General features: G+C 43.4%; 2 protein-coding genes across 2 annotated transcripts; one reads left to right on the top strand and one right to left on the bottom strand.

The window, feature by feature from the left end:
• The first annotated feature begins 377 nt into the window (after positions 1 to 377).
• Positions 378 to 1,043, top strand: LOC131317394 (uncharacterized). Its single transcript, XM_058346950.1, has one exon. It carries the CDS (start codon positions 378 to 380, stop codon positions 1,041 to 1,043), a length of 666 nt encoding a protein of 221 aa, XP_058202933.1.
• An 18,089-nt stretch (positions 1,044 to 19,132) lies between these two features.
• LOC131317393 (uncharacterized) lies at positions 19,133 to 19,975 on the bottom strand. The gene is made up of 2 exons (XM_058346948.1): positions 19,698 to 19,975; positions 19,133 to 19,583 (listed from the first exon to the last, which is right to left on the bottom strand). Exons 1-2 carry the CDS (start codon positions 19,973 to 19,975, stop codon positions 19,133 to 19,135), a joined length of 729 nt encoding a protein of 242 aa, XP_058202931.1.
• Between the last annotated feature and the right edge of the window lie 539 nt (positions 19,976 to 20,514).

The following is a 20,514-nucleotide window of genomic DNA, read 5'->3' as shown; positions in this document are numbered from 1 at the left end:
TCCACTCGTAGATGGTGAACAAGTGCACCGGGTTGGGACATGATAACGGGGGACCCTTTAACACAAACCCAAACCTAACCCAAATCATGCAAGCATTCATAACCGCCTTGAACGCCAACCGCCAAAACCAAAACCGCAACGACGGACTAATAACCCGAACCCAAGCCATGAACGAATTCTGCAAACGCCGACCCCCAACCTTTCATGGAGACGCCAACCCCATCGTGGTTGAGACATGGCTAAAGGAAGTCAAGGTGATTCTTGGAACCTTAGGAATTAACCTGGACGGAGACCGAGTGGCACTAGCCACTTACCAGTTGAAGGGAGAAGCCCGCTATTGGTGGGACCTGATGGAGGCAACCCATACCATAGCCACCATGACTTTTGCCAAGTTTGAAACTCTGTTTCTCTACAAGTATTTTCCCACGCCTCTTCGCCTAGCCAAGGAACAAGAGTTCCTGAATCTGAAGCAAGAAACGCTCACCGTCACCCAGTATGCGGCCAAATATGAAAAACTCTGCCATTACGCCCTAAACTCCATACCGACCGAAGATAAGAAGGCAAAGAGATTTGAGTGGGGACTAACGACTGCTCGAAGGGCTGTTGTGGCTCAAGCTTTTACCACCTATGCAGAAATGGTGAAGTGTGCTCTCCGGATAGAGAGTGAGGAGATGGACTTCAAAACCCGATGGAGGAAGGTGACTGGCAGCACTGATGGACCAATCCGAACCCAACCACCTAACAACAACCGTGGACCGTACCCTACCAAACCCACTAACCCACCTCAGAGCAACCAACCCTGGAAGACTACTACACCAGGACGTGGCGAACCACAGAAGGGAGGTCGAGACATAGCAACAGTTCAATGCTACAACTGTCACGCTATGGGCCACTATAAGCGCAACTGCCCCCAACCTAAAAGGGGAATGAGGGTTTTGGAAATCAAAAAGCTCAACAACTTAGAAAGACCGATTTTGTGGAGCAAAACCCAGGGGGCCCATCGCATCAACAGAATGGGCAGAATAAGGGAAAATAGCCCATGAGAACCTAACAAGAAACTGGAGGGCATATCTTTGTGCTGCAGGCTGAAGGATAAGAGCAAGATCCCTCTGTGATCCAAGGTACGCTACTAATATATAGTACCTGCGTACAAACTTTGTTTGACTCTGGAGCACCGCATTCATTTATATCAACTGCCTGTGTAATTACACTAGCACTAAAAATAGAACCCCTAAGTACGAGTATAAAGGTAACATCACCGTTGGGAGGGGGTATAGCTGTTAGCCTAGTGTGTTGAGGGTGCGAATTGGAAGTAGCCAACCTGCGCCTAACTTGTGACCTTAGAGTGATCGATATGGCAGATTTTGACATAATCCTGGGGATGGACTGTCTATCAGCCCATCAAGCAGTCATAGACTGCCATCAGAAGATGGTGACAGCTTATACCCCTAACGGAACTCGTTTTCGATTTAAGGGGGATAGACAGACGACGAATTTGATGACGAGAAGATCAAGGTGGCAGAATCAACTGTTTGGATGGCTAGCTAGTCTCCAAATGGAAGAAGCCGACAAGATTGGGATTACCACACATCGTTTGTGAGTACGCCGATGTTTTCCCTAAAGAACTTCCTGGCTTACCACCCCGGAGAGAGATAGACTTCTCTATAAAACTTCAACCGGGAACGGCACCAATCTCTATGGCACTGTACCGAATGGCCCCTGTAGAAGTGAAGGAGCTCAAGACCCAATTGCAAGAGCTATTGGACAAGGGGTTTATCAGGCCAAGTACGTCACCATGGGGAGCGCATGCATTGTTCATAAAGAAGAAAGAAGGGACACTCCGACTGTGCATCGACTACAAGAAGCTAAATCAAGTCACAATCAAGATCGGTACCCATTGCCAAGGATCGATGACCTATTTGATCAATTGAAAGGAGCAACCTGCTTCTCTAAAATCAATCTTCGATCAGGCTATCATCAGCTAAGGATTCGGGATGAAGATATTGCCAAGACAGCCTTTTGCACCAGATACGAACACTACGAGTTTGTGGTGATGCCATTTGGGCTGACCAATGCTCCAGCGGTATTTATGTGTCTCATGAACAAGATCTTTCAGCCCTACTTAGACAAATTTGTAGTGGTTTTCATTGATGACATCTTGATATACTCCGCCAGTAAAGAGGAGCACAAAGGACACCTTCGGATAGTACTACAAGTACTCTGAGATAGCCAACTCTATGCCAAAACAAGTAAATGTGAGTTTTGGCTAAAAGTGGTAAAGTTCTTGGGGCACGTAGTATCCAAGGACGGAATCGCAGTGGATGAAAGTAAGGTCGAAGCAATGTTGAATTGGAAACAACCAATAACCTCAGTGTTTGAAATAAGGAGTTTTCTAGAATTGGCTGGGTATTACCGTAGATTCATACAAGATATCTCAACCCTCGCCAAGCCAATGACAAGGCTAACTAAGAAAGGAGTGAAGCTGGATTGGGATGAAGCCTGTGAGAAATCTTTTAGGGAATTGAAGAAGAGACTAACTAGTGCGCCGATACTCATCATTCTCGAGCGGGGTGTAGATTATACGGTCTATTGCAATGCGTCAAGAGACGGCTTGGGATGCGTGCTAATGCAGAATGGAAAAGTTGTAGCCTACAGATCTCGACAACTTCGATCACACGAGAAGAATTACCCCACTCATGACTTGGAATTGGCTGGAGTAGTATTCACCCTCAAGTCCTGGCGTTACTATCTGTGGGGAGAACAATTTGAGGTTTTTACCGACCATAAAAGCCTCAAGTATCTTTTCACTCAGAAGGAGTTGAACCTGAGGCAACGTCGATGGATGGAATACATGGAGGACTACAAATTTACGCTACAGTACCACCCCGGCAAGGCCAACGTAGTGGCTAACGCTCTGAGTCGAAAGGACAGGGCACAGAAAGTCAAAACTATCATTAAGGAGTGGGAAATGGTGGACACTCTCAACGAGTTCAACTTGTGACCATTATCAGAGGATGGGAACGCGCTTCTATATGCTCTTGTTGCAAAATGAGCACTCCACCAAGAGATCCTTCTAGCTCAAACCTTTGAGCAGGATTGCGAGTTCATTCGATCTCGAATCTGAGAGGGAAAGGCACTACCTGGATGGACGATCGAGAAAGATAACAGTCTGAGATTCAAAGGAAAGGTGTTCGTACCTAATATTGGAACCCTTCGAGAAGTCGTACTCCGAGAAGCTCACCATTTGAACTTGGCAGTCCACCCTTGCAGTACAAAGATGTATCATGACCTGCGAAGGACATACTGGTGGGAAGGAATGAAGAAGGAAGTGGCCAAATTTGTGTCTACATGTCTAGTGTGTCAACAAGTCAAGGCTGAACACCAGAGGCCTGGAGGAGATCTTTCACCCTTATCAATTTCGACCTGGAAGTGGGAACATATCTCAATGGATTTCGTAACTGGACTACCAAGGTCCGCAAAGTCCAACACTGCTATTTGGGTGATTGTGGATCGACTCACCAAATCTGGGCATTTTTTGCCTGTTAAGATGACAGAGAACGTAGAGCATCTGAGCCTACTGTATATTCGAGAGATTGTGCACTTACATGGAGTACCTGTTTCGATAGTATCTAAGAGGGACCTACGTTTCGTATCACATTTTTGGAAAGGATTACAGAAGGCATTGGGAACGGATGTAAGGCTTAGTACGGCCTTCCACCCACAGTCAGATGGACAAACAAAAAGGACAATATAAACACTAGAAGACATGCTGAGAGCCTGTACCTTGGATTTTTCTGGAAACTGGGAGCAACACTTGCCATTGGTGGAGTTCGCCTACAACAACAGCTACCAAGCAAGTATCGAGATGGCACCGTATGAAGCTCTACACGATCGACCCTGTCGATCCCCAGTCTGCTGGACAGATGCTGGAGAAATTGGATTGATTAGACCTGACATAGTACGAGATACCATGGAGAAGGTCAAGACCATCAGACAAAGGATCCAGATCGCTAAAAGCCAACAGAAAAGCTATGCAGATAAAAGGAGCTGACCATTATCTTTTGAAGTGGAAGACCATGTGTTCTTGAAAATCAGACTAAAGAAAGGAGTTATCAGATTTGGGAAAAAGGGAAAGTTGTCCCCACGCTACATTGGATCCTTCAACATTGTAGAGAAAATTGGGAAGGTTGCGTACCATCTAGCACTGCCACCACATCTAGATATAGTACATAACATATTCCACGTTTCAATGCTCCGCAAATATCTCGCATTGCTCACACATGTTCTCAACTGGGAGGACATCACCATTGATGAAGACGCGACATATGAAGAAGAACCAATAGAGATCCAAGACCGAAGTGAGAAGATAATCCGAAACAATACAGTCAAACTCGTACGAGTCCTGTGGACACACCGTGGATCTGAAAAGACCACATAGGAGAGAGAGGAAACCATGAAAGCAAATTATCCACACCTATTCACATCTGAGCGTACACCAAATTTCGAGGATGAAATTGTTTAAGGAGGATAGTTTGTAACAACTCCGATTTTTAGTAAATAAAAATCTCGTTTTAATATTCGAAGATTCTTATTTACTTTAAAAATTCCTATTTGACCTTAATAATCCGTCATAATTAGATTTGAAACTTATAAAATTATATCTTCTAGCCTCAGACAATCTAGACCTTTTTCAAAGAAAAGTATGCTTATGGAAGCACTTGTATATTTTCCTAGTGAATAAAATAAAATCTTTAAATTATATTTCTTGGCTAGAAATCCTACTTGGCAAGTAGAATTAGCTTCCAACCAATTAGTTAGAGAAACCTAAGTATCATTTTAACTTAGTTACATTTCCCTAACATTTAAGGACCATTGGACCAAAGGTAGTAATCATGATGCTTCCAAAAGTGGAAAACTTTGCCTTACCATGCATTCAAACCTAAGATTAATAGCCCTAAACCTAATTACCTCCAAAGTTACTCTCCTAGATATATATACATATATATATAGGTATATAAACATCATAGCCTATTATAAACATGCCTATATAACCATATATGCTTTCTAGGAAAAATGTTGACCATTGGACAATGTTTTGTCATTTAAAGCCTTAACATAAACATTACCTTTCTTTCCTAGACTTAGTAAGGCTACTTAGACCTAAGTATACTTAGACATCGTAGCCTATTATAAGAATACTTAGCTATACACTTTCTAGGAAAGGACATACCCATTGGTCAATATACTTGAAAGCTTACCTTTAATCATTACACTTTCCTCCTAGGCCTAATAGGACTACCTAGTACTTAGGAATACTTATATATATATATATATATATATATATATATATATACATACATATATATATATATCCACATACATGGTACGAGAGAGAGAGAGAGAGAGAGAGGCCGAGAGGAGAGAGAGAGTGCAGTGTGTGCATGTGTCTTGGTACACTTCCACAAGCTACCCTTTTAGCCTTAAGCCTAATTACTATTTTCCAACCTAATCTTAGGCTACTGTAAACATAAAATCCTAGCCTTAATCATCCTAGATTTACTTACAATCTAGCCTTTAATCACCCTAGAAATTGACTTGCAACCTAGCCTAGGATTGACTAAACGTGGAAGGCGATTCTTTAGCCTAATCAACCATATCTTTAGACTTGTAAGACTTGCTTAGCTAGGGTATAATTACCTAGGATTTTCCATAAAAAGCCTTAAGATCCTACTTGATTATATAGCCTTATGCCTAAATATAGAAATGACAATATTTTGACATGCTTAGAGGGTTGATTGGACAAGACCATGGAGCAAACAAATGAGAGAGAGAGAGAGAGGAGGGTCGGCCAAGGAGGGCAGAGAGAGAGCCAACATTGTGCTATAAATGGGACCCCCCCTCATGCCATTCAACTCACACCTTCAAATCTTTCAACTTCTCTTTATAGAAATCCTTGTGTTTGTTCTTTGTTCTTTCTTGTTCTTGGTGTTCTAAAGTTCTTCTTGAGTTCTTCAAGAAACTCATCCAAGACCTCCACTAAACCACCACTCGACCACCCTTTCAATCCAAAAAATTAGTAGTCTAGTCAATAACTAGTTTCGAGAGAAAGAAAGTCTTATATTTTCTCTTTCGAAACTACTGTAAGCTTACCGTAGGTGGTCACTCCGTTCGATAGCCAACTTACTTTTTCCATAGCCGTCCCTACAGCCAAGAAGAACAGTAGAATATTTCTACTCACTTTCTCTAGTAAAAATTATAGTTACATTTTTTTTATATGTTTGAAAATACAATATCTAGCAAACCTATTTTAAGAAAATCTCGAAAGGAAATATGACCATGTCGAATATCTCGATTTGAATTACCGAAAAAACATATGTTGTTTTGAACTTCCCAAAAAGAATGAAAAAACAGACTTTGAAATGTAAGAAATAGCGGATTGATTGAAAGTATTCGTATTTGAATCTTTGGATGGTTATGAGCATGTATACATGTTTACTAGGATTTCTTGTTTTGATGTGTGATAAAGCATAAGTGGTTTCCACTCCAAAAGTGTCCGTCCATATGACACTATGCTTTAAGTATGTGGTAATTGTTTGAATGTGATTCCGTGAACATGAGCATGATAAAGTAATGTAGAGTTGGATGATCATGCTAGTTTAGTTTCAAGATTACAATGAATGATTTATGATTACTTACGTGAAAAGTCCTACCGCGGAGTCAATGCATGAAAACGAGACACAGAAATCGAGAAAGTAGAAACATGACACTTAGGGTGTTGTTAATGAAAGGTGTGTTTTAATGAAAAGAAAATATTTTGGAAACCGCAATGTGGCCGGATGTGGTAGCCCATTGTGTGGTGGGTGGGTGTGTGTGCGCCAATGGGAACCCGGAGCGGCGGAACCATTGTTAGGATACTCGGGAACCCGAAACAGCAGAACCGAGGTTGGGTGTGTAGCTTGGTTATCCGCAGAGAGGAGCCAATGCAAATTGTGTGCCAATGGGAACCCGGAATGGCGTAACCATTGTGAGGGTACTTGGGAACCTAGAGTGGCGGAACCGAGGTTGGGTGTGTAAAAACGATTTTGGAAATGTTAATTTGGAAAATGAAAAGTAAAAATGATGAGACGGTCTACGAAAACGTTGCATCAGAGAAACTCTGATTATACAGACACTAACTCCAGTTGAGTAGTGAATGTGCATGTGTTATTGTTAATTGCTTGTCCGGAAGTTATTGAATATGCATGTACTATTTAGAAATCGCTAAATTTACGTGGGCTAGTATACCTTATTGTTTAAAATTATGGGTTAGTGGGTATGAGATTATTCTTCTGAGCTTTTGTAGCTCACGGTGTTACTATTGTAACCCTGACATATTATACTGGGTGCAACGCATGTATAATGTGTCAGACTATGTAGATGAACAGGGTGAACTCTACACCTTGGAGGCTTTCGGAGTTGAGGAGCTAGCTGGGATGGAGGAGCAAGCAGAGCAGTAGATAGGAACCCTAGTTTCCCTCCCTTGTTGAATAAATGTACTTTTGTGAGAATTATGCTGTAATAATGAGCCAGACTCCATTTAGGTTTTCAATAAAAATGTTTATTTAACGTTCCCAAAATTCGGGGCGTTACAAGCTCCCCCTCGCCATGCCTTTTTGTAAACTAATACCACCCAACACCTCCTGGGCGTCCTTAACAGAAAATTGGTTGAGAAAGGGTCCCTTCGTCAGAAGAGTCTGCCCATCCGACATTGCGCCCTAAAGCACCGCACAGCCTATCAGAAGGCGCCAAGAATTGGGGAAACCAAGAAAACTCAAGACATCCCTCACCACGGTGGGAAATGGCAGGCGCAGACCTCCTTCTAAGGCACCGGTGTTAAGACAAGTCTCATTCTCGACAAGGGAATAAGCTCATTCAGACCCAGAAGGTTTCCTAAAGGAGGCGAACACCGGGATTGAGTATCTAACTCTAAGAACGGCCAATTCTTCATAAGTAATCGTAGAAGGGATATTAGAAGCAAAAAAAATAGGAATCCTACGGGAACCCCTCAACGAAGAAGTAAGAGGCGACGAGGGTTTGACATTGCTCGACTGACCTTTGTCAGATAGAACCCTAATATTACTGCTACGGTGCAACAACACCTCCTCTCCTCTTCATACGACTCCTCGACGTTCAAAATAGAGGAAAAATTGATAAATCCTTTTGATATTAGGGTTCCTACGGTACAAGTTAGCAGACAGAAAGAAGAGGTCCCGAAAGACCCTATTTTGAAGAACGATGAAATAAGGGGCAAAATCTTCTATGATAGGAGAGTAAAGGTTGACGGAAACGAAGCCGACCAACCTAGCACAAATGAACTCCCTTGGAAAGGCCCACGTTGGGCCCAAAATCTCTACGCTAGGGGGACAATCCAGCTTAAAAATAATAGAAACAAACAGCTAAGAAAGGAGAACGTACCTAAGGGAAACGGGCTCTAAGAGAACGACGAAGAAGATTGATGAAGAAGGACCTCACGTAGGGAATCGTCTAGGTAGATTAGAACGTCTCTCTGGTTGGGAGCAATTAGAACCAAAGGAAGCTTAAGGGCTGAACAATAATCCCGAGAAACCCTCCTTAATCTTCGTTGTCCGTCTCAAAACACCGGGATAGTAAGAATTTTGCCACCTGTCCCATGATGTGACCCACACGTTTAAAATCTTCAATAAAGGAAAAAGAGCGATAATCGCCACTTAGGTCTAATCTATGTTCCCAACCTCCAGGGAAAAGCTAGATCTTGGAAACAAGGGAGTACCTGATAAGTATGGTAGACCTAAGGAGGTTAGCGCTACGAGAATTACAGATCTGGGGAGTATAAACCAGCCTCATCTGAACCTCTTTAGAAATCTACCTGGAATAAAGTTAGGGCGTGCCAGCTGCGCTCTTTAAACGAAGCTGTCATAAGGTCCAAGGACCAGCTCTAGCCCCTAGCTAAGGCAGAGAGGATAATATTTGTAATATTATCCATGGAATATACTTATTCCAATAAAAAGACCACACTGATAAACCGAAATCCTAAGGGATAAAGGAATGTCGTCGACAGCATAAGCATAAAGCGCTAGTGATATGGATAATCAAAGACGGATAAGGATCCCTAGCTAAAGCGGGATGCACATTTATTCTTAGCTAAGGCAAGACTCAACATTCCTCAAAGAGGTAAATCCGAAATCTACGAGATACAGTCCTACAAATCAAAATGCCTATAAATATGATGGTAGAACTCCAACAAAAGGTACGCAACCCATAATCGAGAATCTCAATTCTCTCACCATATAGCAAATACTCTACTGACTTAGGCATCGGAGGGTGGTTGGCAAGCCACCACACCGGTGACTTGAGCTCTTGCTTTGTTTTACAGGATCAGGTCGAAGCTGACGACAAAGCTGATTCATCGGGTATAACTTGGAGTATTAGTATTAACATCTAAAATTGATTGTTATAATTAGTATTTTATATAATTACTGTGAAGAAAATTATTTAAAATTTGATTTCGTAATTATATATTTAATCTAATGAATAATCTAATCTAACACTGCACAAGGGTAAAAGAGTCATTTAACAGCTTTTTACATCATCCACCCTTCCTTATACCCCCAATTTATCCTCCATCCAAACCAAGTACTATTTTATCCCCCATTTCTAATACCTCATCCAAATCAAGTATTATTTAATACCCACTCCATAAACATCACATTAATGTGGGTCATCCCTTATTAACCAATACCCCCTACTATCTTATCCCCCATTCTTAACTAATATCCCCAATTCTTTTCTTGCATCCAAACGTGCCCTTAGTCCAAGATTAGGCACTTTCCTTTATATAAGTCATGTAACCCAATGTTAGCTGTAAGTGGAGAAAAACGAAAGAGGCTTTGAACAGCACAAGAGTGTAACGGCTTCTCGTGCCTCTTCACCAGAACCCTAGCACACCGTCTGAACTCTAATCTGCAAAACAGACAAGAGGTGAGTGCACCTTTGCCTCTCGTGGCAAAGGCCCTCCGATGCCTAAGTTAGTATCATGTACTAGCTGGAAACCCTAACTATCAAGAACATGATATGAATGCAACGTATTGCGTACCTTTTACCTCTAGGTTAACCTTGTTTATATAGGCATACGTATGCTTGCTGCCCAAGCATCCCTGTTGCCCTAGGTTTCCTACCTCGTACAGGAAACCCAGGATATCTTGGATTCTCGTTCCCTTATCAACTCATTAAGGAGTCCTAAAAGGACTCCTTTCCATAGCTAGCCAAACATCCCATTCCCGTTGGGTATCTTCCCCAGATCCTATATTCTCGGGATCCTATTCCTTTATGGAATTACACTATTCTTGAACCTTCCAAAGCGTTCCTTGCATCTAGGGCTACTTTCCCCAGAGTCTACTCCTGTTCGGACTTCTCGTTGCCGAACAGACTACTTCGACCAGTGACTTCACATGTCACTGTACCTATATCAATCTATTGGTCCAACAACTTCTCATGTTTGCTGGACCTTGACCCCGTACAGACTTCCTGGACCAATGACTTCTCATGACGCCGATCCTCATTGCCGACCACCGTATTGCACGATGACTTATCATGTCTTAATCTAACCATGGTCCCACGTACCATGTGTTTGGGTCCTATTTGTACCTGTTTAGGAATACCTCCCTACAATTGCTCCCCAGCTTTACTCATTATTTTTACTCAAATGACGAGCAAAGCTTCCAAGACCGAGCAAATTCATTCTGCTTCTACATTTTGTTTCACAAAATTGGTGCAATTCTTATCATCTAGTCCAAGAAAAACATCTCATCATTTGGGCTGGACAGGCTTTTCCTACCTTTTCCTTTACCTTTACATGTGGCGTTCATTGTACTGCTCACATTAAATGCGGACAGACGCCTTTAGGGAATGGAACACCCAAACGGCGTCTGGGGTGACGTTTCACATACACTACCCCACTCATCAAGGTATATTTGGGTTTTCGTCCCATTTTGAAACTCATTCTCTCTTTCTAAGACTCCCTCTGCAGACATAAAGTTTTCATTCACCCGCCATTGGAATACTGCTCATCATCTCAAGGCCCCCTATTTTCTGCATTTTAGGAAATCCGATCGTCAGACCGTAAGTCATCGTTCCCTATCTCGCCCTATTTCTCTCGTCGATTAGGGTTTTGGTTTCTTCTACGGTTTCTTCGTTCCCTTATTTTCATTTGCAATCTTTAGTTTGCATCAATGGGGAGATTTAGGAGGCACTGTAATACTCCTCAGGCCATGGCCAATTTTAGGACTCGATACAATATTCTAGATAATGTCGCCACTGAACTGGCCCCTGAGACCAAAGTCCTGATAACGACACCCTCCACATCCCTATAGCTGTCGTTGTAGAAGGCGGGGTCAGGTTCCTCTTGGCCCCATTGCACCGCCAGGTTCTAGCCCATTATAGGCTTTCCCCTATGCAAGTCTCTGCCAACTTCTTTCGTGTCGTTATGGGCATAAATGCCATAAATCAAATGCTAGGCACCATCCCTAGGTTTACATGATATTCATCATCTGTACAGCATTTCTAGAACCAAGGATGCCCTAACCTATTATCTGAAGTGTAGGGATCCTAGAAAGAAACTTGTCCTCGAACTTCTTGATTCTGCTCGAGGAGATGATGACGATTTTCTTATCATCACGAGGAACTTCGAGCCCAGAGATGAGGATGGTCAAGTGATAAGTTTCCATGCCCCTCACAGATTTGGGCAACCATGTTATAGTTTCTTTCATTTGATGCATCCTTTATTGCTCAAAGTTTACTCGTACTTTGCTAATTCACTCTGTTGCATTCTCTTTGCAGCCACTAATGTCAACCAAGGTCATGACATCATTACCTCACAAGTCCACGTGACAGATATCAACCGGGCACTTGCCTTCAACGACCAATGTACACATCTTGTAGGCCGAGCAAGAGCTACACAGGTGCTCCTCAGTTATAGAGCTTCATACGACAGATTTATCGACCGTCACACCCGAGTAGTAGATAATCCAAACCTCACAGCCCCTTCTTCCTCAAATCTCGATCAAGGAAGAAGCAGTTGTTTTCAAACTCCTCCCATTCCCAACGAACCTATTGAACTTGCCGAGGAAACCTCGATTTTTACCTCCAGTGGTTATTCCCCTTCTCTTCCACCTCAAGAGATGAACCAACCAATCAACCTCAACAGCCTACTTACCATTCATGGTGTTGGTCGGGGACATGGCACTACTCATGGCCACAGTGGTTTTCAGGGCCACGACCATGGGGCCTCTATCCAAACCGATGCACCACCAGGGTTTTCACCCAGTGAGGTTGTTGAGGCTCACAGAGACAAGCGTCAACACATTGAGTCTTCAACAACTGGGACCACTCCACCCGAAGGGACCCTTATTACACGAAGATCCACTGTCTCAATTCCAGCTTGGGCTCCTCGTCTTACCCATAGAAATCACCCCGTAAGCGTACGGGATAGTGTAGAATCCAAGGAGACTGCTCTGGCCCTCTCTCAAGCTTTCTTACTTCCTGGTGACGTGCAGAAGGAAGTGGAGAATGCTCCTGACAAACTCCTCAGTTCCTTCATGGTTAATAGTGTCAAGGTTTGCTCCCCTTCCTAACTTCTCATGTCAGTAAAACTTGCCAAGTTGCAAAGATCAATTATCAGATTAGAGAGAGAGGGATCAGGCACGTGGCATGGTGGATGAGCTGAAGGTCAAATTGGACAGAGCTGAGGACAGTCTAAACCAAACCCTCATGGAACTTGAGACAAGCAAGAATGAATCCAAGGCTGCATACCAACAGGGCTACAATGAAGGAATCAACGTAGCTACTGAGAGTTACAAGACCCAGATGCCTATAATTCAAGATGAAATCCGGGCCGCTGCATGGGCTGCATGCCTCAGAATGGCTAGAATAGCTAAATCATCATCTCTCTAGGTTGAAAAATGCCCATATCACCAAGCAGCATAGTGTCGAAGCCGAGCAAATTGAAGAAGCGACCAACCTTGGCCAGAAGGAAGCCAGTGGTGGTCCAACTGATGAAAACACAGCTGTGTAACACAATGGCTCAAGTTACTCCAGTCTAAGACCTGACAACTAATGAATAGGTATGACACAATCTCCCTCAAACATTTTCTATTGTGTAAGACAGTTTGCAGGCCGTAAATCTTTGCCCTGCGTGGTGCTAGTACTTTTTCAATTTAAACTTAACATAGGTATTCGGCCCTTTGTGGCATAACACTTGATTTTGCTTGACCCTTCGTGGCCTTCATAGCCATAACCTTTCAATTATAATTCCTAAGTTTAATCGTACTAGGATTTCATTGTTTGCAGCTAAGTGTTTCATACTTAGGAAACAATTGCTCATATGTCACTAAGTTTCTCATACTTTAGACAGAAGCCCAACTATTCTCATTCTTGGCTAGGTATGTTTCATATACTCGTATGTACCCAAGTATTTTTATACTTGGTCAAGTCCTAAGTTTATTCGTACTTGCATATGTTCGTACGCTCCCTAAGTTTTTCGTACTTAGGGGTTTTGCTTTTAAGTTTCCCATTCTTAGTTAGGTGCCCAAATGTATTTGTATTTGGCAATAATATGCATGTTATCGTATGCATCCCAAGTCTCACATACTCGAAAAATATACTAAGTCTATTCGTACTTAGCTATTTGGCATGTCCGCATATGCAACCCAAGTGTTCACGTACTTGGAAATATTCCTAAGTGTATTCATACTTAGATAAATTTGCATACTCTCATATGCTCAAGTAATCGTACTTGGATGATTTGCATGTCCTCGTATGCACCCCAAGTATACTCGTACTGGGAAAAGTTTTTAAGTTTCTCATACTTAGAAGCCCAAATGTATTCATATTTGGCAGAATTGTGCATGTTGACGTATGCATTCTAGGTTTATTCATACCTGTACAAATATCCAAGTATATTCGTACTTGCAAATTGTATTGAATAATTGCTCTTGTAGTTTTGCACTACACTACACCCCTCTGCTCCCCAATACGAAGCAAGGAAAGACGGGTTACAACTTTCTAACTCCGTATTCAAACAAAGGAGTGGAGTGAAAATCCATAACCATAAAAGACCATAAAATTTGAAAAAACTCATAATCAAATTCCTTATTCATGATCTGATAACTCAAGGGGCGTTATTTGTACCCCTTGCAACCAACAAAGAATAAAAGACAAGGGAATTTTATTCGTAATTCCCACACAATCACGATGTGCATCCTAAAACAGAATGAAAAAATAAACTGAAGTCTTTCACACAAAGAACTTCCTCAAATTATGGACATTCCAAGGCCTTGGCACCGGGTACCCGTCCAGGTCCACCAAATGATAAGCCTCAATGCCCACTATCTCAGTTACTCGATATGGGCCTTCCCAATTGGCTCCCAGCTTGCCCTCATTGGCCACCTTGGTATTACCGAGCACCTTACGAAGCACAAGGTCTTCAACACCAAATTCTCGTGGGTGGACATGCTTATTGTAGCTTTTCATCAGCTGCTCCTGATATGAGGCCAAATGAGCTAGAGCTCTCTCTTTCTCTGTTCCTTGGCCAGATCCAGCTCGATCTTTAGGGCTCTGTCATTGCCTCCATTTTCAACCAAAGTGGTCCTGTTGGTCGGCAAGCCAACTTCTAATGGAATAACAACCTCTATTCCATATGCTAATGAGTAGGGGTCTCTCCCGTAGACCTCTTAGGAGTTGTTCGGTGCGCCCACAGGACCAGTGGCAATTTGTCGGGCCATTTCCCCTTTGCTTTGTCCAACCTCTTCTTGATCCCGTCAAGGATGGTTTTGTTGGATCCCTCTGCCTGCCCATTACTCTGAGGGTAGGCTGGGGTTGAGTAATAATTTCTTATGCCATATTGGGCACAGAAAGCCTTAAACTTCTTTTGAAATTGGGACCCATTATCCGTAATCAACGAATAAGGGACCCCAAATCAAGTAATAATGCTCTTCCATACGAACCTTTCTATCATAGGCTCAGTGATTTTGGCCAATGGCTCTGCCTCAATCCACTTAGTAAAGTAATATGTTGCTACCAACAAAATTTTTCTATTTCCAGTTACCTTGTGGAGTGGACCCACGATGTCCATCCCCCATTATGCAAATGGCCAAGGACTTGTTAATGGCACCAAATCTTCAGCTGGTGTTCGAATCATTGGTGAGAATTTCTAACACTCCTCACAGATTTTCACATACACCTTTGCATCTTCTTGCATGTGTGGCCACCAATAACCTTGGGTGATTGCTCGGTGGGCAATGGACCTGCCCTTAGCATGACTTCTACATGTTCCTTCATGAATCTCGTGGAGGAACTTCTGCACCATCGCGGGATGCACACAAAGTAAGTATGGTCCAGTGAAGGACTTTCTGTGCAACTTTCCTTCAAGTGACAGCCAAAACCGTGCAGATTTTGTCATTATCTTGCGAGCGTCCATTTTATCCATGGGGAGTGTTCCATCTCGTAAGAACTCCACTATTGGATCCATCCAACTTGGTCCTAGGGTCACGTCCAAGACCAATTCCACGCTCCTTCCAATGCTCGGCTCAACAAGATAATCTACCGCCACTCTTCTCTTGAACTCTGTTGGCACAGCTGCAGCCAACCAAGCCAGTGAATCTACATGTGCGTTCTGCCCAGAACTTATCTGCTCAATGTACACCTTCTCAAAAGTATCGAGCAGATCCTTGGAGGCTGCCATTTTCTCATTCCGGGCCTCATTTTCCCTAGACAGCTAGTTCACCACAAGTTGTGAATCACTATACACCCTTATCCTTTTAACTTTTAGGGTCTTTGCACTCCTCAAACCTACTAGGAGTGCCTCGTACTCTACCACATTGTTTGATGCACTGAAACTCAACCGAACTGACAACTCCAACATTATTCCCTCAGGAGGAAAGAGCACAACTCCAATCCCCGAACCAGTATTGCATGCTGATCCGTCAACGAACAGTTTCTATTCCAAGGGATCTTGCTCGGCTGGCTCCTTTCCTTTCATGGCCAGAGACCCAGGTCCCTGCTCCTTTCTTGTAGGAGGTCGAAGAGCTACTGTTGGTGAGAATTCTACCACGAAGTTTGCCAACACCTGTCCTTTAATTGTTTTGCGCGGCTGATAGTCAATATTGTACTGACTAAGCTCCACCGACCAAGTCGATATTTGTCTCGAGAAATCTGCTTTTTGTAGCAATGATTTCAACAGAAACTCTGTGTAAACCACAATTCTATGACTTTGGAAATAATGAGGCAACTTTCTTGCCGTTGTCCTTAGTTCCAGGACCAATTTCTCAAGGGGCAGATATCTCGTTTCTGCATCTAGCAATGTCTTGCTCACATAGTAGACAGGGATTTGCTCGGATTCCTTATCCCTTTATAGTACTGCACTAACAGCATGTTCAGACACTACAAAGTACAAAGTTAAAGACTCACCCGGTTCAGGAGTAGGCAAGAGCAGAGCTGCTGCCAAGTACTTCTTCAAGTCTTGGAACGTCTGTTCGCATTTTGCTCCCCATTCGTATCCTTCTCTCTTCTTCAACAATTGAAAGAAGGGCCTACACTTATCGCTAGACCGGCTGATGAATCTGTTTAGGGCTGTTGCTATCCCCGTCAGTCTTTGGACCTCCTTCACGGTCCTAGGACTTTGGAGCCTCTACAAGGCCGTTATTTGATCGGGATTTGCCTCTATCCCTCATATGGTCACAAGGTGGCCCAAGAACTTCCCCGAACTTACTCCGAACGCACACTTCGAGGTGTTGAGTTTCAGCTTGTACTCTCTCAGAATCTTGAAGGCTTCCTTCAAATCAGCTATGTGGTCCTGCTTCTCCTTGCTTTTGATCACCATGTCGTCTATGTAAACCTCCATAGTCTTACCGAGCAACTTTTTCAGCATAATTGTTGCCAGCCTTTGGTAAGTTGCCTCGGCATTCCTCAAGCCAAAGGGCATGACATTATAACAATACAGCCCTTTTAGCATAATAAAGGAAGTCTTCTCTTGATCGGGCCCGTACATAGCAATTTGGTGATATCCTCGATATGCATCAAGGAAACTCATGCGTCCATACCCAGCTGTTGCATCCACCAACTGATCTATTCTTGGGAGAGGGAAACTATCCTTAGGATAGGCGTTGTTCAAATTAGTGAAGTCGACACAGACAGGCCACTTCTTGTTCTTCTTCTTTACTACCACAGTGTTAGACAACCACTCTGGATACTAAACTTCTCATATTGCCTTTGCTTCCAGCAAACAGTCAACCTCCTTAATAACAGCGTCTACGTGCTATATGGCTGGCCTCCTCTTCTTCTGCATTACAGGCTTATGTTGTGGATCCACATTCAAGTGGTGGCAAATCACGTTTGCATCCATCCCGAGCATTTCTTCGGGTACCCAAGCGAACACATCAACGTGCTCCTTGAGGAATCCCACCAACTCTTTTTCTTCTTATTTATTCAAGTGTTCCCCAATCATGAAATACCTTTCTGGATCAATCTCATTGATCTGAATCTTCTTCAAACCTTCGACTACCTTCTCAATAGGGTTCCCTCTGACATCCTTGATGGTCGGCTGGTCTGGGGCTTTGATGGCTTGGACCAACTTTGCTTTAAGTGCCTTCTTGATTATAGAAATCAAGCATTACTGGGCAACCTTCTGATTTCCCCTGATCCTTTCAATGTCGTTTGATCCGGGAAACTTTACCATCTGATGGTAAGTGGAAGAAACTGCCCTCATCTTGTGTAACCATGTTCTTCCTATAATCGCGTTATAAGAAGACGGAACATCTACCACCAAGAAATTGATTCGCAGCACCACTGTTCCTGCCTGAACAGGCAGAGTTACTTTGCCCAATGGCCAGACTGCTCCTGCACTAAATCCAACCAATGGAGTTATTGACTGCACCAAGTCCGCTTGTGTCAGACTTAATTTCTTAAATGCATCATAATATAGGACCTCGGTGCAACTTCCCGAGTCCACCAAAATCCTCTCTATGTCATATTCCCCAATTCGTAGGGCTATGACCAAGGCATCATTATGTGGCACCTGGACTCCTCCTTGGTCCTCATTCGTGAAAACTATGCCCTCGTTGCATGTTTCTTCTTCACGTCCTCATTTCTTCCCCAACTGCATCACGTGTTGGTCGTGCTTTACTTGCCTCTGGAGCAACCTCACCTCATATCTCGTATAAGGTGCGGCTAATCCATGTATCATATGGATTACGCTCCTTGGATTCTGCTCGTAATCCAACTCCATTGCTTTCTCTGCACCTTTTAGCTCTTCCTAAATGAACTCTTTCAGATAACCTCATGAAACTAAGTCATCGAGGTGCTGCTTGAACATCTCACAAACTTTTGTCATGTGACCCCAATCTTTGTGATAACTGCAATGCTGACTCGTAGCTCTCTTTGCATCTTTATCCCCCTCTAGCCTTGGGGGCCACTTAAAATATGGGCGGTTCTTTATTCGATGAAGAATCCTATAGATTGGTTCTTTCCAAACTGTGGTAACTGAAAAGAATGACTTGGGCTCTGGGGCATGCTTCTCATTGTATGGCTCTTTCTTAGCCTACCCATAGTCCTTCCTTTCCCTACAAGTTTTAGGTTCTGGCTTATCTACTTTCTTCACAGGTGCCTTGGCCTGCTCGGCAACCACCTTGCCATCTTCCTTGAGTATGTCATCGTCGTTCCTGGCATGCTGCTCAATCCTTTCCATTAATTTTGCCAGTGTTCCTACTGGACTCATGTTTAATGATTTTCGCAGCTCCCCCCGAACAGGTAACCCAATCTTGAACGTAGCTATTGCATACTCCTCCCTGCAACTTTCAATCTCATTGAAAGTCTCCCAGTACTTCTTTGCATAATCTCTGATCGGCTCATTCTCTCTCTGCTTCATAAAGGAGAGGCTCTCAAAAGTTTTGGGTGCTTTTCTACTTGTCAAGAACCGAGCAGTGAATTCCTCAACCAGTTGCCTCCATCCTCATATGGAGTGCGGGCCTAGCTTATGGAACCAGGATAAGGCTACCTTTCCCAAACTCGATGGGAACATTTTGCACATGATTGCATCATCCCCATTGTGCATAAACATTGCACGCTAGTAATGCTGTATGTGTGCCACAGGATCTGTGTTTGTTTCATAGAGGATGAACACACCGTGCTTCACCCTGCTCGGCAGTCTCGCCTCTAGCAACCTCTTTGCAAAAGGGGAGGATACTATATTGCTAAGGGCCTTTCGTGCTGCTTCTCGTGCAGACATGGTCCCCTCCTCGCGTTCCTTCATTTTATTGCGAGTACTCCTTTCCCAATCGGAATCAGGTCTTTTGTACCTATCCCTGTGATGTTTTCTGGTCCCTTCTTCCTTGGGAGAGGGATTTCGGCTCCTGCTCCTTTTTCGTGAAGTAGTCCTCTGCCACTCTAGTGTTTGGCTTTTACTTCTGCTCCTCCTTTTTTGTGGAGAAACCCTATTCCACCTTGGAGTAGGACTCCTCCTCCTTCTTCTTTGTGAAGGTGCCTTCTTGTACTCCACCATAGCATGTCTGTCTCCCCTGGAATTTCTTCGTGAAAGTCTAGAGTCCTCAGGATGTTCTCAGATCCGTTCTAACTCTCGAATCTCGTGCTCTCGTTTCTTGATCAAACTAGCAAACTCCTCGATTTTCTACCTCTTTTTGTCGAGGATATCTTCATTGTTGTGCATGCTTCTTGAGTGTGCAATTAATTCCCTTTCACGACGGGATCTACTCCTCCGTGTGGACTCCGTGGCTGTCCTGCCCTCCCTATTCTTGGAGCTATCCAGGACAGTTAGAAGGTTACCCTTGCTTGTCACCTTCCTCCCATGTCCGCCTTCGGGCTTTCTTAGAGCCCCTAGTGGGGATTTATCATCTCCCCCACCTAGTAGATTCTTTGGGTTGAGCGGCGTTGTTGGATTTTCTTCCACCATGGTTGTTTTTCAAAGAGAACTCCTTCGTGTCCCACAGACGGTACCAATTGTAAGTGGAGAAAAACAAAAAGAGGCTTTGAATAGCACAAGAGTGTAACGGCTTCTCGTGCCTCTTCACCGAAACCCTAGCACACCGTCTGAACTCTAATCTGCAAAATAGACAACAGGTGAGTGCACCTTTGCCTCTCGTGGCAAAGGCCCTCCGATGCCTAAGTTAGTATCACGTACTAGCTGGAAACCCTAATTAGTAGGAAAACGATATGAATGCAAAGTATTATGTACCTTTTACCTCTAGGTTAACCTTGTTTATATAGGCATACGTATGCTTGCTACCTAAGCATCCCTGTTGCCCTAGGTTTCCTACCTCGTACAGGAAACACAGGATATCTTGGATTCTCGTTCCCTTATCAACTCATTAAGGAGTCCTTTTAGGACTCCTTTCCATAGCTGGCCAAACATCCCATTCCTGTTGGGTATCATCCTATATTCTCGAGATCCTATTCCTTTATGGAATTACACTATTCTGGAACCTTCTAGAG

Source organism: Rhododendron vialii, chromosome 2a (genome assembly GCF_030253575.1).
Source record: "Rhododendron vialii isolate Sample 1 chromosome 2a, ASM3025357v1".
NCBI classification, from domain to species: domain Eukaryota; kingdom Viridiplantae; phylum Streptophyta; class Magnoliopsida; order Ericales; family Ericaceae; genus Rhododendron; species Rhododendron vialii.
This window is presented reverse-complemented; position numbering and strand designations above follow the sequence as displayed.

Excerpts from the sequence above, each read along its gene's own strand:
- LOC131317393 (XM_058346948.1), bottom strand. The coding sequence starts at position 19,975 with ATGGTGGAAGAAAATCCAACAACGCCGCTCAACCCAAAGAATCTACTA. Across the intron at positions 19,584-19,697 it reads GATATCCTCGACAAAAAGAG|GGGAGACAGACATGCTATGG; the intron begins GTAGAAAATCGA and ends AAGAAATTCCAG.
- LOC131317394 (XM_058346950.1), top strand. The coding sequence starts at position 378 with ATGACTTTTGCCAAGTTTGAAACTCTGTTTCTCTACAAGTATTTTCCC.